This window comes from Macaca thibetana, chromosome 8, assembly GCF_024542745.1.
Source record: "Macaca thibetana thibetana isolate TM-01 chromosome 8, ASM2454274v1, whole genome shotgun sequence".
Lineage (NCBI taxonomy): Eukaryota > Metazoa > Chordata > Mammalia > Primates > Cercopithecidae > Macaca > Macaca thibetana.
Window position 1 is genome coordinate 43,777,559 of NC_065585.1, and position 25,562 is coordinate 43,803,120.

General features: G+C 41.2%; 2 protein-coding genes and 1 pseudogene across 4 annotated transcripts in view; 2 read left to right on the top strand and 1 right to left on the bottom strand.

Annotated features, from left to right (window-relative positions):
• The window catches only part of ZNF706 (zinc finger protein 706), a 664,654-nt gene that overhangs the window by 454,926 nt on the left and 184,166 nt on the right, over window positions 1-25,562 (top strand). The gene's annotated exons all lie outside the window — the stretch shown is intronic.
• LOC126960897 (nascent polypeptide-associated complex subunit alpha-like) lies at window positions 17,283-18,102 on the bottom strand. The gene is given in 1 exon segment (XM_050800721.1): window positions 17,283-18,102. A coding segment is annotated over 1 exon segment (708 nt). The 5' UTR covers window positions 18,089-18,102; the 3' UTR covers window positions 17,283-17,380.
• Window positions 19,814-20,574, top strand: LOC126960900 (double homeobox protein A-like; annotated as a pseudogene).

The window sequence follows — 25,562 nt, forward strand, 5'->3', positions numbered from 1 at the left end:
AGAACAGCTTGATGACAGATGTGCTATATTTAAACCATTCTTCTTTTCTGACTCTAGAAGAGTCTGACTTCTCTCTCTGGATGAATGTTTTCCTACAAGACTCCTTACTCCTTAGTCCTTCATTCAAAGAATCTTCTTATGAGTCCCCAATACATATATAATTCTGTAGTGATGATAGCAAAGGTTCAAACTGGGCCTACCATATTCTGGGTTGCTCTATGTGGGGTTTTATGGATTCATCTGTTTGTATGTGTGTTACATGTGTGTGTGGCAAAACAAGTGTAATTCTTACATCCCATCTTGCCTCTCCTTCCCACCTCATGACACCCCCATCTGTCACAGCCTCCATGGCCTTCCCTGCTCTTTCAGCTCCCAGCCTCCATCCCCCAACCCCATGCTCTTCTATTGCTGCCAGTATTTCCACTTGACTGGTTTTGGGGTCTTTTTTTTCATTATTTTGTGTTTCAAAACATTTTGGGGGAACTTGTAGAGTCAAAGTTGTGCTAAAATGTGAAAAGTTAAAGACATTGGTGTACAGCAAAGTAAGGTTTACAATACTTTGTTTGTAGGTAATGCTCAAGTTAAGGAAGAAGGAAACTGAAATAATCTAGTGTTTACCCAGGGAACAACACTGGAGAAGCCACTCTGAGTAGGCATGGCAGATTTCCAGAAACAATAACAAGCACAACTGATGAAATTTTTTGACTGATAAATGTACACATGCCAAAAATAAACACATGTTATAACAGACACTACTGACTCCACCAGATCCCCTTGGACCCCTTGACTGTTTTCTGTGTGCTGTTTCCCTGGCCTTTGTGTGTTTGTACCACTAACAACTTGTGACTATGAACTTTTCTTTGGAATACTTCCCTCAGGTTACTGGAACACTTTACCTGCACATGCAGAGAGCCAGAAGTACCTGGAATTTTGCACCTCCCCACGCCACTCTTATCTCATGATAAGCTGGTTTGATAGTATGAAAGCCCAGCTCCCTAGCCTGAGGTTGGGATAAATTTAAAAAGGTGTGTGTAAATAGAGATTTATGCCTTGTTGCTGCATTAAAAACTTAATATTGAGAATTGTGAGTTCTCAAATTAATATATAAATTGAATAAAATTTCCATCAAAATTTTAATTGGAATTTTTGGGAGTAGATATAATTAAAAGTCTAAAATTTATCCGAAACAATAAAGGTAAAAACACCCCCTCCAAAAAAATTTTGTAAAAAAAAATAGAGAACTATTTTTAGAGAGAAGAGAAACAGAGAGAAGGAAGTCTTCTCTCACCAGATATTAAAATGTATTACACAATTACAGCAATTGACTTTAACCACCGAATGACATGGTTCTTGGTTCTTGTGTAAAAATATAAAGAGGGGCAGAACAGAATAAAAATTCCAGAAGCAGACCCAAATATTTGTACAATCATTTAGAGTATGATAATGGTAATTATTTATATCATTATGAAAATATTACTCAAGGAATGATGTTGGAAATAACAGGATAACTCACCCTCAAATTAAATACATTCCAAGTGAATTGAAGTTTTAAAAAAGAACCTTCGTCTTCTAGCAATAAGAGGCTAGGCAATTCAGATCAATGCTCCTGCTGAAAACCATCAGAAAACCTGAAAAACTATAAAATACATCTCCTTGAAGGTATCTGAGAGTCAAAAAGTCCGTGAAGAATAATAAAGTCAAGATCTAAGAGACGAAGGAAACTCAGAGAGGTAAACACAGCATCTGGGGATGCTTTGCCCCTGGAGGTGCTGGGCAATTTCAAAGTAGATGGCTGAGAAACTGTAGACTACAACACTTTTGAGAGCCTTAAGGAGCTAAGAGAATGAAAACTGGAGTAAAGGATAATTCGGAAAGGAAAGCCTCTAGTAAACTCCCAGTACATTGGTTTGGGTTCCTGAAGGGCTGTGCCTGAATAGTGAGTGTGGAAGTAGATGAGCCCTCATATTGAACAGTTTCCAGTCATTTCCAACCCTGATTGGATTGGGTTGATCCTGGATTGTTATAACCCTAAGCAGCCTCCTAGAAGTACAGGTATATTTTGTTTCATGTGCTTTGTTTTGTTGGAATTCCTTGATTGCACTTCCCAGATACTCTGTTTTTTTAAATAAATCGAAGGTTTGTAGCAGTGCCGCATTGAGGAAGTCTATCAGTGCCATTTTCCCTACAGCATGTGCTCACTTAATGTCTCTGTGCCACATTTTGGTAATTCTTGCAATATTTCAAATTTTACTGTTATTATTATGTCTGTAATGGTGATCCGTGATCAGTGATCTTTGATGTTACTATCAAAGATCTAATTGTTTGGGAGCCCTGCAAATCGCACCCATATAAGGTGGTGAACTTAATTGATAAATGTGTATGTTCTGACTGCTATGACTGGCCGTTGCTCCATCTCTCTCCCTCTCCCTCAACCTCTCTATTCCCTAAGACACAACAATATTGAAAATAGGCCAATTAATAGCTCTTCAATGGCCTCTAAGTATTCCAGTGAAAGGAAGAGTTGCATGTCTCTCACTTTACCTAAAAAGCTAGAAATAATTAAGCTTAGTGAGAGGAAGACATTTTGAAAGCCAACATAGGCTGAAAGGTAGGCCTTTTGTGCCAAATAGTTGGCCCAGTTATGAATGTAAAAAAAAAAAAAAAAGTTCTTGAAGAAAATTAAAAGTGCTACTCCAGGCCGGGCGCGGTGGCTCAAGCCTGTAATCCCAGCACTTTGGGAGGCCGAGACGGGCGGATCACGAGGTCAGGAGATTGAGACCATCCTGGCTAACCCGGTGAAATCCCGTCTCTACTAAAAATACAAAAAAAAAAAAAAAAAAAAAAAAAAAAAACTAGCCGGGTGAGATGGCGGGTGTCTGTAGTCCCAGCTACTCGGGAGGCTGAGGCAGGAGAATGGCGTGAACCCGGGAGGCGGAGCTTGCAGTGAGCCAAGATCGCGCCACTGCACTCCAGCCTAGGCGACAGAGCGAGATTCCTATAGAGGAAGTTTCAGTAGTCTGGGTAGAAGATCAAACCAGCCACAACATTCCCTTAAGCCAAAACCTGACCCAGAGCAAGGCCCTAACTCTTCAATTTTATGAAGGCCTAAGAGGTGGAAAAAAACTGCAGAAGAAAAATTTGAAGCTAGCAGAGGTTAGTCCATGAGGTTTAGAGAAAAAAGCCATCTCCATAATGTAAAAGTACAAGGTAAAGCAGCAAGTGCTGACGGAGAAGCTGCAGCAAATTATTCAGATCTAGCTAAAATCACTGATGATGGTGGCCATGCTAAAACAACAGATTTTTGAAGTAGAAAGAAACAGCCTTCTGTTGAAAGAAGACGCCATCTAGAACTTAGCTAAAGAGTAGTTAATGTTGGCTTCAAAGAACAGGTTGACTTTCTTCTTAGGGGTTAATGTAACTGGTGACTAAATTGAAGCCAATGCTCAGTTACCATTCCAAAAGCCCTAGGGCCCTCGGGAAGCATGCTAAAGCTATCTGGCCTGTGCTCTATAAATAAAACAACAAAGCCTGAATGACAGCATATCTGTTCACTGTCATTACATGCTTACATTCAGTAAGCATGGCTTACTGAATATTTAAAGCCCACTTTTGAGATCTACTTCTCAGAAAAAAAAAATGTACAGGGATGTGTATTAATGTTGTTCTAATGGCTGCTAACACAGCATCCATTCTGCACCTCTTGGACTAAGAAATAATTTAATTTTCAGGTTTCACTATTAAGTAAACACATTTTGTAAGATTATAGCTGTCGTAAAGCATGATTCTTCTGTTAGATCTGGGCAAAGTAATTGAAAAGCATCTGAAAAGGATTCACCATTTTAGATGTCATCAAGAACACTTATGATTCATGGGAGGAGGTCAAAAAAATAATATTAATGGGGTTTATAAAAGGTAGATTCCAACCATCATGAATGGCTTTGAAGGGATCAAGACTTCAGTGGAGGAAGTAACTGCAGATGTGGTAGAAATAGCAAGAGAACTAGAATTAGAAATGGAGCCTGAAGATGTGACTGAATTGCTGCAACCTCACAATAAAACTTGAACAGATGAAGAGTTGCTTCTAATGGATAAAAAAAGAAAGTGGTTTCTTTAGATGGAATGCAGTATCCCGGTGAAGATGTTGTGAACATTGTTGAAATGACAACAAAGAATTAAGAATGTTTCATAATCTCAGTTGATAAAGCAGCAGTAGGGTTTGAGAGGATTACTCCAATTTTGAAGAAGCTCTATGGTAGGTAAAATGCTATCAAACATTATGGCACATTAGAGAGAAATCTCTCAATCAATTCAGCAAATTTCACTGTCGACTTGTTTTAAGAAATTGCCACAGCCACCTCAACCTTCAGCAACCACCACCCTGATCAATCAGTAGTCATCAATATCAAAGCAAGACCTTTACCAGCACAAAATACTATGACTCACTGAAGGCTGAGATGATTGCTAGCATTTTTTAGCAATAAAGTATTGTAAAATCAATATATGCATGTTGTTTTCTTAGATAAAATGCTATTGTACATTTAATGGACTACATGGTAGTATAAACATAACTTATGTATTCCCTGGGAAACAAAAAAATTGTATTACTTGTTTTATTAAAATATTCACTTTATTGCCATAGTCTGTAACTGAACCCACAATATCTCTGAAGTATGCCTGTAAATATAAATAATTTTCTTAGGAAAAATTGCACTTTGTCAGTCTCAAATTATTGTATATTGCATATACATCTGAAACCCAATTAAAAAAATAACCAAGCACACAATGATACCAGATGATTTTATTAAAACTTATGGAAAACATGAGACAATAGAAACAGATCCAGAGAAGATACAGAAAATACAGTTACCACAGATTTAAAATGTGTGCTTACTTTATTTGAGATAAAATACAAGACTGAGAATTTTGTAGTGGATTAGAAACCAGAAAAACCCTTAATAAATGGAAATTCTATGGCCAGGCGTGGTGGCTCATGCCTGTAATCCCAGCACTTTGGGAAACCAAAGTGGGCAGATCACCTGAGGTCAGGAGTTCGAGACCAGACTGACCCACATGGAGAAACCTCATCTCTACCAAAAATAATTAGCCGGGCTTGGTGGTGCATGCCTGTAATCCCAGCTACTTGGGAAGGCTGAGGCAGGAGAATCACTTGAACCTGGGAGGTGGAGGTTGCGGTGAGCCAAGATCGCAACATTGCACTCCAGCCTGGGCAACAAGGGCAAAATTCTGTCTCAAAAAAAAAAAAAAAAAAAAAAAAAGGAAATTCTAAAACTAAAAATTAAAATAAATGAAATTAAGAACTCAGTGAATGAATTTAATCAGAATTTAGACAAAGTTGAAGAGAGAATTAGTGAACTGGAAGATAGCTCAGGATAAAGCACAGAAAGGAGAGGGGAAATGGAAAAGAGCATTAAAAACAGAGGATATAGCAAAACGTTTTAACATATGTATAAATGAGGCTTCTTAAAGTAAGGAGAAGCCCAAATGAGGTAGAAGCAATATCTGAAAAGATAATGGCTGATAATTGCCTAAAACTAATGAAAGATAATCAAGCCACAGATTTCAGAATCACTCAAAATTCAAAGCATGAAAAATAAAAGTAAAATTATCATAGTAAAACTTCTTAAAGTAAGGACTAAGAAGAAATATTGAAAGTAGCCAGGGAAAAAGAGAGATACCTTCCAAGGCATAACAAACTGTTCCCTGACTTTTTGACTGTAACAAGGGCTAGAAGATAATGGAATGGTATCTTGAAAATACTGAAGGAAAATAATTGCCAAAGAATAATTCCAAATGTTACCAAAAAGAAGTGAGACATGTTATGTTACAACAGATCAAAACTAAGAGGTTGTTCTTCACACAGAAGAAAAGTCAACTCAGAGTGAAGATCAGAGATGCAAGAAAAAATAAAGAGCACAAAAATGGTAAATATGTGACTAATTTAATTGACGATTGACTATATAAAACAATAATAATAGTGGCTTAGGGTAAAATACAATAATAATATATTTTTATATGTAATATATATAGTAATCCCTTAGGGTAAAATACACATAAAGAACTAAACAGTAAATTACACATAAGTCATGAGGGAATAAATGAAGTTTAAAGCTTCTAAGGTTTTTGCATTACCTTGGAAAAGAGTAGAAATACCAAGCAACGTTAGACTTTAAGTGAAGATTTTAAGTGTAGTCACTGAGGTAAGCACAAATAGAAAAGCAAAATTATATAAAACTACCAAGCTAATAGAAGAGGGAAATGGAATAATAAATAATATGGAGTCCCCAAAAAGGCAAGAAAGAAGTAAGGAATATAGATCAATAAGAGAAAGGAGAAGTAAAAGGGCAGATTAGATCTAAACACATTAGTAACTACATTTAATATAAGCAAACTAAAACATCCAATTAAAGTTTGTCAGTCAGGATTTTTAAAAAATTACAACACATTGCTTACAAAACACTCATCTAAAGTACAAAGAGGCTGAGTGTGGTGGCTTACGCTTGTAATCCCAGCACTTTGGGAGGCAGAGGCTGGTGGATCACCTGAGGTCAGGAGTTCAAGACCAGCCTGACTAACACGGTGAAACTACATCTCTACTAAAAATATACAAATATAAAAATTAGCTGGGTGTGGTGTAGGGCACGTATAATTCCAACTACTCGGGAGGCTGAGGCAGGAGAATCACTTGAACCCGGGAAGCAGAGGTTGCAGTGAGCCAAGACCACGTCGTTGCACTCCAGCCTGGGCAACAAGAGTGAAACTCTGTCTCAAATAAAATAAAATAATAAAATAAAATAAAATAAAGTGCAAACATATAGAAACAAATGGAAAAAGAAAGCTATAGTAGTTATATTAATATCATGAAAAGTAGATTTTTAAGGCAAAAGTGTTACTACAGATAAAGAGATAATTCATAATGACAAAAATGTGCAGTTTGCTGCAAAGATTTTGCACTTCTAAGATTGTATGTCTTTAATAACAGGTGAAAATACACAGCACAAAATTTAACAGAACTACAAAATAAAACTGTTTTTCAAAGTATCTGTGGTGAAGGAACATTTAAAATTTTCTAAACTGCTGCAGTTTAATACTCCTATAAAATTACAATAAAAACTGATTAATAGAGAAAGTGAAAACCACACAAAATACAAATTCACTAATAATGCATAGATGTCACAGCAATGTCAAATTGCTAATAAAGTTGCTAAATAGTTGTTTCAATTTACAATGTGTTCTAAGAACACGCTAATTTATGTGCTCTTGGACAGGTGACAGTTTGGAGACTACCACTGGCCAGCAGAACACATTTTGAATAGCACTGAAACAGAAAAAGCCACAGTTGTAGTAAGAGACTTTCCACATTTCTTATAGAAGAAGCACCTAATTAATAAGTTTAATCCAATTGACATATGTGAATGTTGCACCCAAGATATGTGTCATGTGTACTTAAAAAGGGTATCTAGGCCATGCATGGTGGCTCACACCTGTAATCCCAGCACTTTGGGAGGCCGAGGCAGGTGGATCACGAGGTCAGGAGATCAAGACCATTCTGGCTAACACAGTGAAACCTCGACTCTACTAAAAATACAAAAACAAAATTAGCCGGGCATGGTGGCAGGCGCCTGTAGATCCAGCTACTCAGGAGGCTGAGGCAGGAGAATGGCGTGAACCCAGGAGGTGAAGCTTGCAGTGAGCGGAGATCAGGCCACTGCACTGCAGCCTGGATGACAGAGTGAGACTCCATCTCAAAAAAAAAAAAAAAAGGGTATCTATCTGCCAATTCCATCTTGCAGCATATAGACAATTTTTGTTTATGTGTCATGTGTACTTTTCACATGTCACATAAACAAAAATTGTCTATATGGTATAAGATGGAAATCACACCAATTATGTTCTCTGGAGTGGAAGTAGGCTAGAAATCAATTTTTTTTTTTCAAAAGAAAGATTAGCTGGAAATCCTCTCTGTATTTGGACATTTAAAACTACACATTAAATAATCTATGGGTTAAAGAAGAAATCACAATGGAAAAGTCATGCATACCAAAACTTCTAAGATCCAGCTTAAGCTATGCTTAGAGAGCAATACATATCCTTAAGTGCACATATTAAAAAAGAAGATGAGTTGGATATCAGTACTCTCAGCATTCATCTCAAGAAATTGGCGAAGTACAGTCAATGAAACCTAAATAAAGTATAAGAAAAGACATGTTAAAGAGCAGGGCCAAAAGAGGTTAAATATAAAATAAAAATTATAAGAAACCACAATAGTACTTAAAGAAAGTACTTAAGTACAATAGTACTTAAAGAAAATAGGGCCGGGCGCGGTGGCTCAAGCCTGTAATCCCAGCACTTTGGGAGGCCGAGACGGGCGGATCACGAGGTCAGGAGATCGAGACCATCCTGGCTGACACGGTGAAACCCCGTCTCTACTTTAAAAAATACAGAAAACTAGCCGGGCGAGGTGGTGGCGCCTGTAGTCCCAGCTACTCGGGAGGCTGAGGCAGGAGAATGGCGTGAACCCGGGAGGCGGAGCTTGCAGTGAGCTGAGATCCGGCCACTGCACTCCAGCCCGGGCGACAGAGCCAGACTCCGTCTCAAAAAAAAAAAAAAAAAGAAAAAGAAAATAGGAGGTTTTTTAAATAGTTGGGGTGCAAATAGCCCTTCTAAATATGGCATCAGAGACAGAAACTATGAAGGGAAAAAGATAATGCAATTAGACTATTTACTTTTTAAAAAAATCTATGTCAAAATCACCACAGACAATACTAAAAGACAAATGACCACACAGGCAAAATATTTGCAAATTATATGACAAGAAGTCTGTATCATTTCTATGCAAAGAGCATATGCAAAATCAATACATAAAAGGAAAACATTGCAATAGAAAAAAATAGCCACAAGACATGTACTGGCACTTGCAAAAACAAGATACATAAATGGTTCATAAACATATTAAAATACATAATCTCACTAATAATCCAAGAAATAGAGTAATGTCTAATCTCACTGACAACAAAGAGTTTTCAAATACGAGCTTTTATTTTCAAGCATGATTATACTTACAATAAAACCAAAAGCGGCTAGGCATGGTGGCTCACACCTGTAATCCCAGTACTTTGGGAAGCTGAGGCAGGTGGATTGCTTGAGCTCAGGATTTCAAGACCAGTCTGGGCAACATAGTGAGACCCCATCTCTAAAAAAAAAAAAAAAATTAAAAATTAGCCAGGCAGGGTGGCACATGCCTGTAGTCCCAGCTACTCAGGAGGTTGAGGTGGGAGGATTGCCTAAGTCTGGGAAGCTGAGATTGCAGTCAGCTGAGATGACATCACTGCACACCAACCTGGGCAACAAAGTGAGACCTTGTCTCAAAACAACAACAACAAACCCCAAAAGCAATAATAATAATCAGTGGTGAATGATGAGTGCGCAGGAGTTATGTGTGAGGTATAGAATGAGGTATAAAAAAGGGGCTATTTTTCCAGAGAGAAATTTAACAATATGTATCAAAAGACTTAAATGGAAACCACTCAACTCAGGAAATTCATTTCTTAGAATTTGGCCTTAGGAAATAATCATGGATACATACAAAGATGTTTTTACAGGTATGCATATTATCACACTGTTTATAATAGTAAAAAAAAAAAAAGTGAACTATATAAATGTCCAAAATTAGGGAAGGTTAAAAACATTTCATACCCACATAAACAGAGTAGAGGAACACAACTTATCTATTAAAAATGATAACATGAGAGAATATTCAGCAAAATGAAAAGTGATGCATGAAATATTGGTAAAGGAATAAAGTAGACTGTGAAATACCGTATTTTATAAAACATTTAAAGCAAACCCATGTTGCTTAAATAAAAAAAAGGAAAGAAAAAGAAAGGAAAAAAAAAAAAAGAAAGGAGGGGAGGGGAGGGGGGGGGGAGGGGAGGGGAGGGGAGGGGAGGGGAGGGGAGGGGAGGGGAGGGGAGGGGAGGGGAGGGGGGGAGGGGAGGGGAGGGGAGGGGGGGAGGGAAGGGAAGGGAAGGGAAGGGAAGGGAAGGGAAGGGAAGGGAAGGGAAGGGAAGGGAAGGGAAGGGAAGGGAAGGGAAGGGAAGGGAAGGGAAGGGAAGGGAAGGGAAGGGAAGGGAAGGGGCAGGCTTTCACTATGTTGCCCAGGCTGATCTCAAACTCCTAAGCTCAAGTGATCCACCCACCTCAGCCTCCCAAAGTGCTGGGATTACAGGTGTGAGCCACCCTGCTGCCCAATATATGTTACTTTTCATCAGAAAAAATGGTGCTTAAAAAAAAATTTCTGGTTTTGAAATTTTTACCTTTGCTTTCAAATTTCAAATGAAATGCAGAGGAAGCGTATGTACAATTCATTGCTTACTTACCTGGCCCTTGTTCTGCAGAGTTCACTTGGTCATATAGTAAACTTGTTTTCACACTAATATTTGACATGGAAATTGAAAGAAAACACTGAACTTGTTTTTATCACATTTGGAGCAGCAGCTTTTTTATTCTAATTTTTTTAGCTTATCGAGATAAGTGGTTTTCTATAGGATATTAAACATCATTTCCAAGGCACGAAATTTCTCGTAAAGGTAATCTATTCACTCATGCAATAAATATTTATTAGGCATATTTCTGTGTTCGGCCCTGTGCCAAAGACTGAGAATACAGTGATGGACTAGATCAGCCGCCACTGCCCTTGTGGGGTTCAAGGTCCAAGGTCTCTCCTATCAGATGCGTCACACTTGACGATCCATCACTCAGGCCACAGCGTGGGCAATTTTCAAATGCAGACCACTCCGCCCAAATTCCTGAGCCCTTCAGCGCACACTGAATGCACCAGAAGCAAATGTATTAGCAGGAGTGTGCAAGCAGTCCTTCGGAAATGAGGAAGTCACTCTCTTCCTGAAAAGTAACATATCAGCTTTTCTCAACTATTTCTGGAACTAAATTTTAAAAATTTGAGTCTTGTCTTAAAACAGCTAAGAAAAGTAAATAAATGAAGCTGCCAACAATCTCTCACCCTCGAGGATGTGAGGAAAGAGTGTATTTATGAAAGGGAACCAGAAGGACTGTGCTCACTGGCTGATAGACAACGCAAATAGGAATTCATTTCCCAACAATGACTCAGCAGAATCACAGATATAATGTAGGCCCAGGATTGAACGAGGAGAGTCATACACAGGTCATAACACAGCATGAAAGTAATGAATATTTGTACACCCAGTTTTCTCTCAATTTGTTTCCTGCTCAGAAAGTTCAAATGCCAATCTGTCCAAAGCCAGATGTTGTGGTAACGCCAAGTTCAGGTGAAGCTGGATCAGCAGGTCTTGGTGGAATTGCATAGACATGCAGCAACTCAGGCTGTCACAGATGTGGAGATGGTCTGCCAGGCCTGGGAGTAAGAGGTTTGGTCCAGATGAGATGGGGATTGCTTTGTTTATCTATTGCTGTGTTTAAAAAACAAACAAACAAATCCACAAAACTTAGTGGCTTAAAACAAATACAGACATGCAAAATGTCTTAATTTTTCATGAGTCTGAGGGCTGAAGCGACTCCACTGGACAGCCTTCCTGCTTCACGTACTGCCGTCGTGTGCAGTCATATGGCTGCCTTCATCTGGGAGCTTGGCTCGGGCTGACAGTCCAAGATGGCATCTCATCCTTCAGCGTCTCTCTCCATGCAGCCTATTAATACTCAGGAAACCACCTGAGCAATATTACAATACGGCAGATGACTTCAATGCATAAGCACCAATGGGGTCCCTGCTTGCATCCTATTTGCTAATGTTTCTTTGGCCAAAGCAAAGAAACATTCACATCGCCCATTCCAGAGTCAATGCAGGAGGCGCTACACAGGTTATGACTCTTTTGGGCTGTGGTTTATTGGGGCCCTCAATCTAACTGTCTACCACAGGGACCAAGACCAGAAAACGGGTGAGATGAGGACGTGAAAGCGGAATATAGTGTGGGGATGAGGTGGGGCGGAGGCCACAATAGGAACGTGGTCACCAAACAAGACAATAGCATAATTGGAGTTAGGAGTGGGGACACGGAGATCAAGGTGAAGAGATATACAGAGGAACTGTGGCGCTGCTGCTCCTGGTTCCCATCTTTCCTGGTTCTCCAGCCCCTCCATTCTCTGTCCCAAACATTGGCTCAGGTGTTCCAACTTTGAAGATATGTTTTTAATGTGGTTTTATATATGTTTTAAATGTTTGTAAAAAGTGGAATATCAATAATTTAACCAGTAGACTTACATTGTAAGAGGGGAGGAGTCTGTCCGTGGTTTACAAACTCTCATGTGATTCTCTGACCTCATCTTCTGCCCCCCAACCCCCAGTCGCAGTCTCTGTAGTTGCACTGGCCAATTGTTCTACAATAGGGCCTTTTGCCTGCCATATAGCCCCTGTCTGGGAACCTCTTCCCCGACATACATACACGGCTCCCCCATTTTTTTCATATCTTTGCTAATGTGTAATCTCACTGATTATTTCCCTAGCCATTTTCCTGACATCATTTAACATGGCAACCTACCCTTTCTCCACACATCACTATTCTTTTTCTGTCCTGTATTTCTCTAGAGAGCCCTCACACCATGTCACAATATATATATTTATTTGTTTGTTGTTGTTGCTTGTCTGATTTATTTTGCATCTTTCCACAGTCCCAGGATGATTCTAACATTCAGTCAAGTTCACAAAGAGCAGGTTTAGGGCGCAGGCTTCAGTTACTCCGAACTCTATTCTAGTCCTGCCTTGCAGCTGAGAGGACCCATGATCTTGGGCAGTTCCTTAACTTCTGAAAACCTCAGCTATAAAATGCAAGTCATGAAAGTTTTTCTTATCTCTTAGGTTCTTGCGAAGATTACATGAGACTTGTAAGCATGGAGCTCAAGCTCATGGCGCCCGGCACGTGGTAAGTGCTGCGTGACCAAAAGGTTTTTGTGGGAGGGGATTTGGGTCTCCCATTCTGTGATGGTTGTGTCAACCCTTCTTGAGAATAGCATGTGGGGTTAAGCACACCTGGCTGCAGTGACTGTCTTCTTTTCTTTTCCGTCAGCAGAGATTGTTAGGGTTGCTTAGCAAAGCACCTGCTTGTCCTTTTAGAGCCCAGTCTCCTGGTGTCAATAAATTCATAATTGTTCATTAGATCACATCGATTTCTTACAGCAAAGTAAAGAATATTGAAATCATAGTTGCCAAAGGTTTTTGGCTAAGTAACAGCCACAGGAGAAAATGGATGTTATGAATTTCCTTTTGATACACATTAATTATATTTTCTCATTTGAAAATCATTTGAAAGAAGTATGTCAAACTTTTCTGGCTAGGTGCGGTGGCTCATGCCTGTAATCCCAGCAATTTGGGAGGCTGAGGCCGGTGGATCACCTGAAGTCAGGAGTTCGAGACCAGCCTGGCCAACATGGAAAACCCCCCTCTCTACTAAAAATACAAAAAAATTAGCCAGGCGTGGTGGCAGGCACCTGTAATTTCAGCTACTAGGGAGGCTGAGGCGGCAGAATCACTTGAACCCAGGAGGCAGAGGTTGCAGTGAGCCTAGATTGTGCCACTGTACTCCAGCCTGGACAACTGAGACTCTGTCCCCCCCCCCCCAAAGAAAAGCTTTTATTTTTAAAACTTTCTTTCTAACAGAGAGAGCATTATAGCAAATCACCCAAGACTATGGTACTAGGCATCTTACTTCCTCAGGACTTTCAGGTTTGTCCAAGGAGCATTTCTAGGATCTCATGATGGTGCCAGCTCTTTTGTTTATTTCAGAACCTCTTCTCAGGGAGCCTTATATTAAAGTGAATTCTCAGTAGAAACAATTTCTCTCTAGCTTATCCTTCCTGAAAAGATCTGATAGGAGTAAAAGAGAAAGCATTTTTAAAAATGGTTTATTCATTACTCATTTAAAACATGAAAGTATTTATGGAGCTCTGCTGACATGGAGGAGCCCAGGCTGGCCTTCACGGAGTTTACATTCTATCAGAGCAACCTATCAGATTTGCATGCAGCGAAGTGCAGTAAAGTTTGCTAAGTGCTACTGTAACAGTATAAACAAAGCAGTCAGGAAGAGTGATGACTCGCAGCTGGTTATGGAGCAGGCATTCTCAACAGCTTTCCACAAGAGAGATTTCACCGGACCCAGAAGAGAGAGAGGCTCATTCAAGTGACAGGATCAGCTGGAGAGTCTACTTAGAAATTTGAAATTTATTCTTCAGGCAATCAGGAGCCATTGAAACGTTTTGAGCAAAACCAAGTCATGACTAGATCTGTGTTTAAGAAAGATCATTCTGAGACAGGTCCCCAGTCCTTGACCAGGCAGCACAATTGACAATGTGGTTAGATATTTTAGGGGTGATGGTGAATTTCCAGGATAGCAGTTGTGAGAATCTGTTAAATAAATAAATAAATAAATAAATAAATAAATAAATAAAGACTTGAGGTAAGAAATATGGTTGTCTGCTTTGCTCTGACCTCGGCCTTTGCTTGTTTATCTGCTGGGATTTGATCAGACCCATTCTAGCCTCTTTTTTGCTCTGCCGCCACCAAGGGTAGTGGTCCTGGCCCCAGGCACTCAGCTCCCCTTCTCCATGAGCTCCCTGCTCTAGATACTGAGGCTCAAGACAGCAAGTCAAGTCAGTTGTGTTGAGTGAATGTCATGCACAAGGAATCGTGTTGTGGATGCTGTGATGTACTGCCCGGATGCCCATCCACGACTGAAGGACTCACCTGCCTCACTGCTGAGGGTACTGCCAGCCCACGACCCTCAGCTGTCAGTCTAACTTCACAAGCAGACAGTTCAGAAGAGTCATCCCATCTTCAGAATTCTAAGTCAGGTCAAACGAGACTTTCTTTGAGATTGTACTGCAGCGCGACTTCTTCCTCTGCCCAATCCTGCTTCCTCCCCTCCTCTTCTTCCACAGCACTGACCCTAAAAATATTCGTTATGAACCTCCTGTATGTGAACCTTCATCCCATGGTGTGCTTCCTAGGAACACCCCTGAAACAGATAGAAAGAACAAGAATCAAGGATTAAAAGAGAGTGTCAGTCCATCACACGATGACAGGTTCATCACACTGGGATGAACATCAGTGCTCCCCTCGAGGGCTGGGGCCAGGACTCAATGAGGCTTTCAGTGATTTTTGATTCAGATAATGGATGGAACTTTCTCTGTAAATGTTTTAAAAGCCCATGCAATTCTCAGTTATCATTATAGTTGTAAAGCAGAGCAAAGATAACCTCGATGGATAACTGAAAGATGAGACTGGATTCAAAGTTGGAGACCCTGCAGCAGAGAGGGAAGTGGAGAGGATGTCACAATTGCTCAGAGGGGACATAATGAAGATGAGAAGGAGACTAATACTCAGAAATGGGCCATCAAGAGTGTGCAAGGCTTCAGAAATGTCAAGTGGGTTAAGCAATTATGGAAAGTGTTAGATTTAAGAGCAATGCTCACACTCAATTTTCTAGGAATGTCTGATTGGTCATCAGTAGTCTATTTGGAGAAGCATGGGGCAGAAATGTATCTGTCTCCTTTTCCTATGCCTAAGAAGCTGCTGGTACCCAGGGAGCACCCAGCAACTAATTATTATTGTTGAATAATTCTTAGGTGTTTGAAAGCAAAGTGCATAGTTTATTGCCACTAATGAAGACAATTATTGAAGCAGTATGTTGGAAAGTTTGTCTGCTACTGACCTCTGCCACACACCTGTGAACACACTCATCTACCTATCCATGCTCTATCCAGCCTGGTTGCTTACTACAAACAGAATTATCTCCCTAGTATCTTGGAAGTTGTTTTTCCTATACACACGACCTAGAAGGAAATCTCTAAGCCTATCCCTAGACTTTTTGTTTGTTTGTTTGTTTGTTTTTGTAGAGTCGGGGTTTCACCATGCTAGCCAGGCTGCAGGCTGGTCTCAAACTCCTGACCTTGTGATCCACTCACCTCAGCCTCCCAAAGTGTTGGGATTACAGGCATGAGCCACTGCGCCCAGCCCTCCCCTACTTCTTTAAGGCCCCTATACCTCTTTGAACATTATCATTCCTGAAAGAGTATGCAAATGAACCACTACTAAGATGGCATGCTTCTGAATTTAATCATGAAAGGGTAAACACATGTTACGGAATTAAAGATCTAAACACACATTTTGAGGGATATACTAATAGGATATTGAAGGCAGAGGAATTGTTTCCAAATAAAACAGCCTCCTTTGAAGTGAGAGTTCATCAAAGCAAGTTCTTCTTACCTTTAGGAATCTAGGCTTCTTATAAATTTACATGGCCACTTGGATTGGTGATCAGGGCATAATTTCCCCTTCCAATTTTGACCTATTTGGGTTGATGTTTAGTGCATCACCACACAATGATTTGTCTATCTCCCCACTAGACTATGAATTTTTTTTAGGGTAGGGACTTTTTCTTTAATCTCTGATTCCCTAGCACATTGCAAATAACCTGTTGCTTGGGAGACACTAAAAGGATATTGAAGGAAGGGAGAAGGGCAAAGAGAGGGAGGGGAGGAGAATGGAATGGAGTCCAGTTAGACTCATGGCGCTTATTCAGAGTTGTCAAAACACTTAATTCCTATTGACCTTGAGGGAGCTTCCTGACTCTCAGAGCACTGCGGGATAGTGAGAAGTAGGTAAAATTTGGAATCAGGAAACTTGGGTTTGTGTCCTAGTTATGCCATTTCATGCATATATGTCCTCAGATGAGGCATTTAACCTCCAACCCTCAATATCATCTTCTGTAGATTGAGAATTATTATGTCTACCTTAAAGAGATCCTGAGTGATTAAGTGAAATAAAATATGTGAAAGCATTCAGCAACCTTTTTTTTTTTTTGAGACAGAGTCTCACTTTGTCGCCCAGGCTGGAGTGCACTGGTGCAATCTCAGCTCACTGCAACCTCCGCCTCCCAGGTTCAAGTGATTCTCCTGCCTCAGCCTCCTGAGTAGCGGGGTTGTAGGTGCACAGCACCACACTCAGCTAATTTTTGTATTTTTAGTAGAGACAGAGTTTCACCATGTAGGCCAGGCTGGTCTCGAACTCATGACCTCAGGTGATCTGCCTGCCTCGGCTTCCCAAAGTGCTGAGATTCAGGTATGAGCCACTGTGCCCAGCAAGCATTCAGCAATTTTTTAAATGCCATTTAATTGTTACCTACCATTATTATTACCCTGAAATCAGAGCCATCTTCCACTGAACTCCCTTTTCTGTTTAATTTGGCAAAATACTGTCTTTTTTTTTTTTCATCCAACAGGAAGCCACAGCTTTATTTATGATAGAAACAGTACAAATTTCAAACCAAGCTGCAGTTACTCCTTTGAGACACCGAAAAAAGTTGCTTTCAGATGGTTATATTGTTAATTCCATAATAGCATTTACAATATCATTACTGTTCTTCAGGGCTCGGACTGCCTTTGCTCTAGACACATTTGCTTGTGACATGACCAATTCTATGTCCTTAATTTCCACGCCTGTTTCATCGACCTCTTCCTCGTCACTCTCCTCTTGTACAGTTGGAGTCTGTGTGTTTTCCTGAATGTTTGAGATAGCTTCACCTTGAACTTTGAATTTCTCAGCAGCTGCTAGTTGTGCTTGCTGAGATAAATCTTTGATCTTGGCTTCCCCAAAAGCTATGCAGGTATCCAAAGCAGGGTTCTTGTAGACATCTGGTTTTGTGATGACAGAGAAGATATTCTTAGATTTCCGGATAGTGACTCTAGTAACTCCTGTCACCTGTCAAAGACCCAGTTTGAACACAGCTTCCCGTGCCTTCTTTTCACTCCGCCTCTGTTTTGCTTTACTGACTGGTTCTTCATTAATTTCAGCTGCTACCGCCAGCTGGGCTTGTTGTGTGGTTACCTGGGTGGAATCCTGTTCTTCAAGCTCTGGTACTGACTCATTACCGTCAGATTCTGTTCCAGACCCTGTCTCAGCCTGGGGCTGCAGCAACTCCTGCTCTATACCGGGGACGGTTTCTGTGGCTTCGCCGGGCATTTTGTGGAGGGAATGGGGAATCAAGATGGCGGCAGAAAGAGAGCCAGCAAGAGCGAGTCCCATGCCTGTTGCAGAAGGAAGCCTAGCGCCCAAAATACTGTCTTTTGATAGAGTATTTTAAAGAAGGGGGAAAGTCTGACTTTAAATTCATTTTCTTTGCTTGTTCTCAGGATTTTGGTAAAGTGTATTGGATGGTTATTTTTTAAAAAATGAGAGCAGCAGTGATTCCTGTCAAAGGTTTGCTACTGGCCTCCAGTTTAATCAGAACCACTTGAGAACTTCATAAAATACAGATTCCCAAGTCCCAATTCCGAGGACCTCAGTTCAATTGTCCTTGAGTGGGGATGGGGAAACCTGTAGCTTAAAAAGCTGCCCGGCTGAGGCTGATGAGAAACCAGGCTAGGAAACCTGGATAGGCTCCTTTTTCCATTTAAAACTGTCAGCACCTGTAATCCCAGCACCTTGGGAGGCCGAGGTGGGCAGATCACTTGACATCAGGAGTTCGAGACCAGCCTGGCCAACAAACATGGTGAAACCTCGACTCTACTAAATATACAAAAAAATTAGCCAGGCGTGGTGGCACATGCCTGTAATCCCAGCTACTAGGGAGGCTGAGACAGGGGAATCACTTGAACCTGGGAAGCCGGGTTGCAGTGAGCTGAGATCATGCCACTGCACTCCAGCCTGGGCTACAGAGTGAGACTCTGTCTCAAAAACAAACAAACAAAAAACTGTCAGAAAAGCTCCAAGTTCAGGCAAGAGAGTATGAATATGCCCTTTCTACCTGGCTAATTGTCAGCGGAATAAACCCTCACATGCTATGAGGATTCATGGCATTCAGACTTGTGGTTTGAAACTAGCAATGTTATAGAAATGCCAGCCTCAGCCTGAGCATGCCTTTTGTGTAACAAATTCACAGGTAGGCACATGCACCTAAAATCAAAGCTCTGGAGCTAGAGTGGGAAATACAGGATTAGTAGGGCTCTTAGAAAACACATTTGATCTCTTTTGTCTTATTTCCTCAGCTTCAGGAGAAAATGGCATAAAGCATACCTCTGTCTATTTTACAAGAATTTATTATGATTATCATTATTATTATTTATTTCACTATTTTTTTTAGAGACAGGGGTATCACTTTGTCACCCAGGCTGGAGTCCGGTGGTGTGATCATAGTTCACTGCAGCCTCGAACTCCTGGGCTCAAGCAATTCTCCTGCCTCAGCCTCCTGAGTAGCTGGGACTACAGGCGTGCACCACCATACCTGACATACAGGGGTGTTTTGACCTGAAAATGAATGTGAAGAAGTAATGGTGATTCGAACTTTTTGGAAAAACTCCTCTGCCTCATCATCTTTGGGGCTCAGGGTAGCTCCAGAGTTACCATTCAGCACAACTCTTATAAAAATTGAAATTCTACATTTATATTCCACTGGGACTCATGTATGGCTGGTGGTAAATTGGTACAACCACTTCAGAAAACTGTTGAGTAGTGTCTAGCAAACTAAACATTTGCATACCCTATTTTGCTCCTATGCACATACCTAACAGAAATGTTTACAATGTTTACCAAAAGTCATGTACTAGATGTGCATAGTATATTATAATAGCTGATTATAATTATAATAACTGATTATAATAGCTCAAAACTGAAATTACCCAAATGACCATCTACAGTAGAATGAATTGTAATATATTTGCACAGTAGAATACCATACAAAAAAGAAAATGAATTATCTATAATTACACACAAAATTAGATGAATTTCACAAGCATGAGTTTGAATGAAAAGCTAAACAGGAAAGAGTCAATACTGCACTTACATAAAGTACAAAACTGGCAGAATGAAGAAGCTGAGATTATGGGTCTCCCAGACAGTAGTTCAGCTTCCAGGACTCTCTTCCAGCATGACCAAAGACACCTCTTCACACAAGATGGTAGCAACAAATTATAGGTACAGTTGCAGCAAACTCACAGATCAATTGAAAATCCTCATCAATACCTTCAATCAAAAACTTTGCTCAGGTTATTCTACCAAACAAAAACTTGGTTTATAAATCAATACAGAAGAGTCAAAAATCCAGATCTGGTTTCAGAATTGAAGAGCTAGGCGTGGATTCTAGAAAAGACCAGAACCAGAGACTTTAGAATCAAGCCAGAGCCACGGACAAGATCAACCTGGTGCAGAGTTTCAAAGCAGAGAAGCTCGATGGTGTTGTACCACCTACAGTGCCTCTCAATTATGCCCTCTCATCAAGGCATTTTTGAAAAACCCATACTCTAGGACTGATTCCAGGAAGCAACTTGCTAAAGAAATTAGTGTTCCAGAGTCAAGAGTCCAAATTTGGTTCCAAAATCGAAGATCTAGATTTCATCTCCAGAGAAAAAGGGAACCTGTTGTGTCCTTAGAACAAGAAGACCAGGGGCAAGATTTCTGAGAGACTTCAAGGTACAGAAGATACACAGAATGGCACCACCCTCACTAGCAGCTCTCATTTCTCTAGAGCCAGAACATGGTGAACACAGTCAAGTTCAGTGTATTTGATATTATCAACTTGGGCCCCAAATCTCTCTCATAGTCTTCTTGGGAGATGATAAAGGACTTGGCCGGGTGCGGTGACTCACACTTGCAATCCCAGCACTCTGGGAGGCCGAGGCAGGAAGATTGTTGAGCCCAGGAGTTTGAAACCAGCCTGGGCAACATAGCAAGACCGTGTCTCTACTATCAAAAATAAATAAAAAGAACTGTAGGAGGCAGAGATAGGTACAGGAGGCACCACACTACCCTATTGACACAGCCTGGATCCAGAGTTCAGCAGACCTGAGACAATGAAAATAAACTTAGTAATAATAATAATAATAATAATAAAAAGATTGTGGTTACCCTTGGGGTGGAGGTAGGGGGTTAGCGATTGTAAGAAGATATGAGGGGCACTTCTGGGGTGCTGATATATTGTATACTGATTCTTTCTTTCCCCTTTTTTATTTTTTAAATCTTTGTAGGTACACAGTAGGTGTATAAAATTCTGTTTCTTGATCTGAGTGATGGTTACAGAAGAATGTTGAGTTTTAAAATTAATTGAGTTGTGTATTTATGAGATCTGCATTTTTCCATGCATATTACACTTCAATTAAAAGTTTAAATCTGAGCATGCTCCTCAAAACAAGAAAAAAGAAAGTTGAAATCAACTCCAAGAATGCATATCCAAAGCGTAGCTGATGATGCTCAACAAGGGAGAACTGGCATTTATTTATAGCAAGACTCACTTTCTTTTCAATTACTTTATTATTTGTTATTAACTTTTTAAAGATGCGCTCTTGCTGTGTCCCCCGGGCTGGAGTGCAGTGTAGCGATCATACCTCACTGCAGCCTCGAACTCCTGAGCTCAAATGGTCCTCCTGCCTCAGCCTCTCGAGTAGCTGAGAATACAGGCAGGCACCACCACACCTGGCTAGTTTCTTTCTTTTTAAAGATGCTGGGAAGAGCCCACATGCTGTAACTTCTGAACAGTTTTCCCAACTGACCATTTTGGTTGTCTTTAGAGAAGTCTGACCAAAAAAAAAAAAAAAACCCATTAGGTGTATTTTACAAAGGCTTCGTGAGCTGATAATATAATTCAACTATGCCTTCTGAAATGAAGGAGAACATTTCCTCCATATTCATAGAAACTTTCTTTTCATCTCAAAACATGCCTTGAACAGAGCTTGGGAAGAAATGTGTTAACCTGGCCTGAAAGGTTAACTGGTCTGCTGAGTGAGCTGTTCAGAAACTAACACACACACAAAATGATTTGAAAAAGTATGGCATTGTTGCTGTGTGTGTGCTTTTAAAAATTCCTTCTTAAAATGACTTTCTTTTAAGCCAGGCATGGTCATGTGCACCTGTAGTCCCAGCTGCTCTGGAGGCTGAGCGGGGAGGATCATTTGAGCCCAGCAGTTCGAGTCCAGCCTGGGCAACATAAAGAGACTCCCATTTCTAAAACAAACCAAAAAAAAAACATGTTTTAAATGGCCTTATTTTTTAACGAAACTTTACATGTTCAATTTTAAGTCAATCAATATAGAAAACTAAAGAGCAGGAACCAGTATCTAAAATAAAAATCACCCTACATGCCTCCTCCCTAAGAAACTATTATTAGCATTCAGTGACTCTCATTCCAATAATTCTCTAGGCATAGATAGGAATTATTTTGTAAACATGGGGGAAATTTTAAACAAAAAGCAAATTATAAAGGAAAATCACTTGCATCATCTCCATTTATCTCTTAGAGGATGAAGGAGAGAGAAGAACTTTTACTTCCACAGATTATAAAATAATCTTTCTGGCCTCTCCTTTGATGAGATGAGTGCTCTGATAAGGAAATTGTTGAAATTCTAAGGTGAGTAAATAGTGCCTTTCTGATCAAGCATTGGCCTAACTTGGGTGGGAGGTGGGTTGGAAAACAGAGGAACCATGTCTAGTTGGTTTGATCATGGTGGGACTTTCTGAAAGGAGCCATTCACATAGAATCAAGACATAGACCACCACAGAGCAAAGGAGAGAGAAGGTGTGGCCCAGAGCCATTAACAAAGCAACCACTGCCGGGGTGCCTGTGCAGATGAACACACAGGAAAAGTGACTAAGATAATGATGATTGGAAGATTTGAAAAATGATCATCCCAGACCTGATCAAAGGAAAGAAATAGAACAAAATAGTGTCATAGGTCTGGCTATTCTTAATTAGAATAATTTCAGTTTCTTCTATAACTTTTAAAAGGAGAGTTTTTTTGTTTTTTTGTTTTTTTGTTTTTTTTTTTGAGGCAGAGTCTTGCTCTGTCACCCAGGCTAGAGTGCAGTGGTGCCATCTCGGCTCACTGCAACCTCCGACTCCTTGGTTCAAGCGATTCTCCTGCCTCAGCCTCCCCAGTAGCTGGGATTACAGGCGCGCAGCACCACACCCAGATAATTTTTGTATCTTCAGTAGAGACGGGGTTTCACCATGTTGGCCAGGATGGTCTCAAACTCCTGACCTCGTGATCCACCTGCCTCGGCCTCTGAAAGTGCTGGGATTACAGGCATAAGCCACCGCACCCAACCAAGGAGATCTGTTTGAATCACAGATTAAATGCGTTGATGCATAGATTCTACCTACTTACAGGTAAGCCCAGCCCAAAATTAAGATTTTTATTTGTTGTATGGCTCCTTCTCCAACTGGGTTTTGCAAAATTCTCACAAGATGAGGATTCCTTTAACTGAGGGTTTGGGAGATAGCAAAGTGCCAATCCTGATCTTTCTAGCACTCTGTGATGCTCCCTCTCTGACCCAGGAGGTAGATGGTGATTCACTGCCTAAGGGAGTCAAGAAGGCTCTGAGACTCAGAAGGAAAAATCGCCGTTCTGTCTTGAAACTTTTTCAAATGAAAGATTATATAGATTGAGACACTAGGACAGAAAGCCCTCAAAGCTTGGTACATCTCTCCTTAGACCGCATTTCCATTATGAAGTCTCAAACTTAATGTATGTCTTTAGTACACATTGTTAATGGTTCATAATGGCAGGCCAACCCAAGCCATTAAAACCCCACTGATTGTGAACATGTTTGTTCACAGTTTGTGCCCTGCCCTGGTCCACGAGCTTGGCATATACTGGCTTGTTTAATACTCATAACTATAAGGCAAGCACCGTTATTATCCCTATTTTACAGATGAGGAAATGGAGGAAAAGAGAAGGTAGGCTGCTTGCCCAAGGTCTCAGCGCTAATGCGTGAGGCCTCAAAGGGCATGCTTCGAGCTAAGGGGCTGGTGCCAAAAAGCTGATTCATGAAGGCTGGGGGCAATTAAAGTTAGAATAGAGACCAATTTTCTTTACAACAATTCCTGGTCCTTGCTGTAAATTCTCAGATTATTTCAAGCCTTGGAAAGTCACAAAATCTCACAGCACACCACCCGCCCCTCTGGCAGTTTATTATATTGGGTGCTGGTCTCCTGATCTTGCACCCCAGAGTGTACTCAGCTTCTATGCAGGAAAGCAAGAGGTGTACACATGCATGAGTGTGTGTGTGTGAATGTGAGTGTGCATGTGTGTGAGTGTGAGTGTACCGAGCGTGGGCAGGTGTGTGGGCGTATGTGTGAGTGTATTGAGGGTGGACAGGTGTGTGGGCCTATGTGTGAGTGTACTGAGGGTGGACAGGTGTGTGGGTGTATGCGTGAGTGTACCGAGGGTGGACAGGTGTGTGGGTGTATGTGTGAGTGTACCGAGGGTGGACAGGTGTGTGGGTGTATGCGTGAGTGTACCGAGGGTGGACAGGTGTGTGGGTGTATGCGTGAGTGTACCGAGGGTGGACAGGTGTGTGGGTGTATGCGTGAGTGTACCGAGGGTGGACAGGTGTGTGGGTGTATGCGTGAGTGTACCGAGGGTGGACAGGTGTGTGGGTGTATGCGTGAGTGTATTGAAGGTGGACAGGTGTGTGGGCGTATGTGTGAGTGTACCGAGGGTGGACAGGTGTGTGGGTGTATGCGTGAGTGTACCGAGGGTGGACAGGTGTGTGGGTGTATGCGTGAGTGTATTGAAGGTGGACAGGTGTGTGGGCGTATGTGTGAGTGTACCGAGGGTGGACAGGTGTGTGGGTGTATGCGTGAGTGTACCGAGGGTGGACAGGTGTGTGGGTGTATGCGTGAGTGTACCGAGGGTGGACAGGTGTGTGGGTGTATGCGTGAGTGTACCGACGGTGGATAGGTGTGTGGGTGTATGCGTGAGTGTATTGAAGGTGGACAGGTGTGTGGGCGTATGTGTGAGTGTACCGAGGGTGGACAGGTGTGTGGGTGTATGTGTGAGTGTATTGAGAGTGTATGTGTGTGTCCGATTAAATGTGTGCGTGTGCATGTCTGTGTGCCTGATAGTGTGCATGTGTGTGGTTATGGGAATGTGCATTGTGTGAATGGACGTGTGGCTGTGTGTCTGAGAGAATGTGTGTGCATATATGCTGCTCCCAACTTCCTTACCGGCAACAAGATCAGGTGACACAAGAGCTGTGCCCTCTGATGAGAAAGCTTAAGGAAGTTGTCCAAGAACAGCTCTGTGCCATAGGGAGAAGTTGTCAAGTGGCCTCTGAGAGGCACGAGCCCAGCAAACCCACTTGTGCCACTACAGGCATAGCTCACCGGACCACTCACGTGACTCTGACTCCCTTTTAGAGCCTGTGGGGTTTCCTTTTCTCCTTGATGAGTGGAAGTGGTCAGGTCACTGGGATCAAATTCCTGCTCCGCCTCCAGACACGAAGGGACTGTGGGCAGGCCACTTCACCTTTCCAGTCCTCACTGTCCCTGTCTGATAAAAGACAGCAGTAATGCCCAGCACAAAAGTTTATGGTGCTGCTCAAAGGAGCCAAGGCAGGCATCTAAGGAAAAACCTCACTAGATAACGTACTTTGCACAGTGTATGTTTAATAAATGATGTTGTTGTTGCAATGAACAATGAAAATATTTTTTGTTTTGCGCCAAATCAATAGTGGAGCAAGGCACCGCAGGAAGTTTGCAAACGCTTTGCATGTATCTTATTGTATA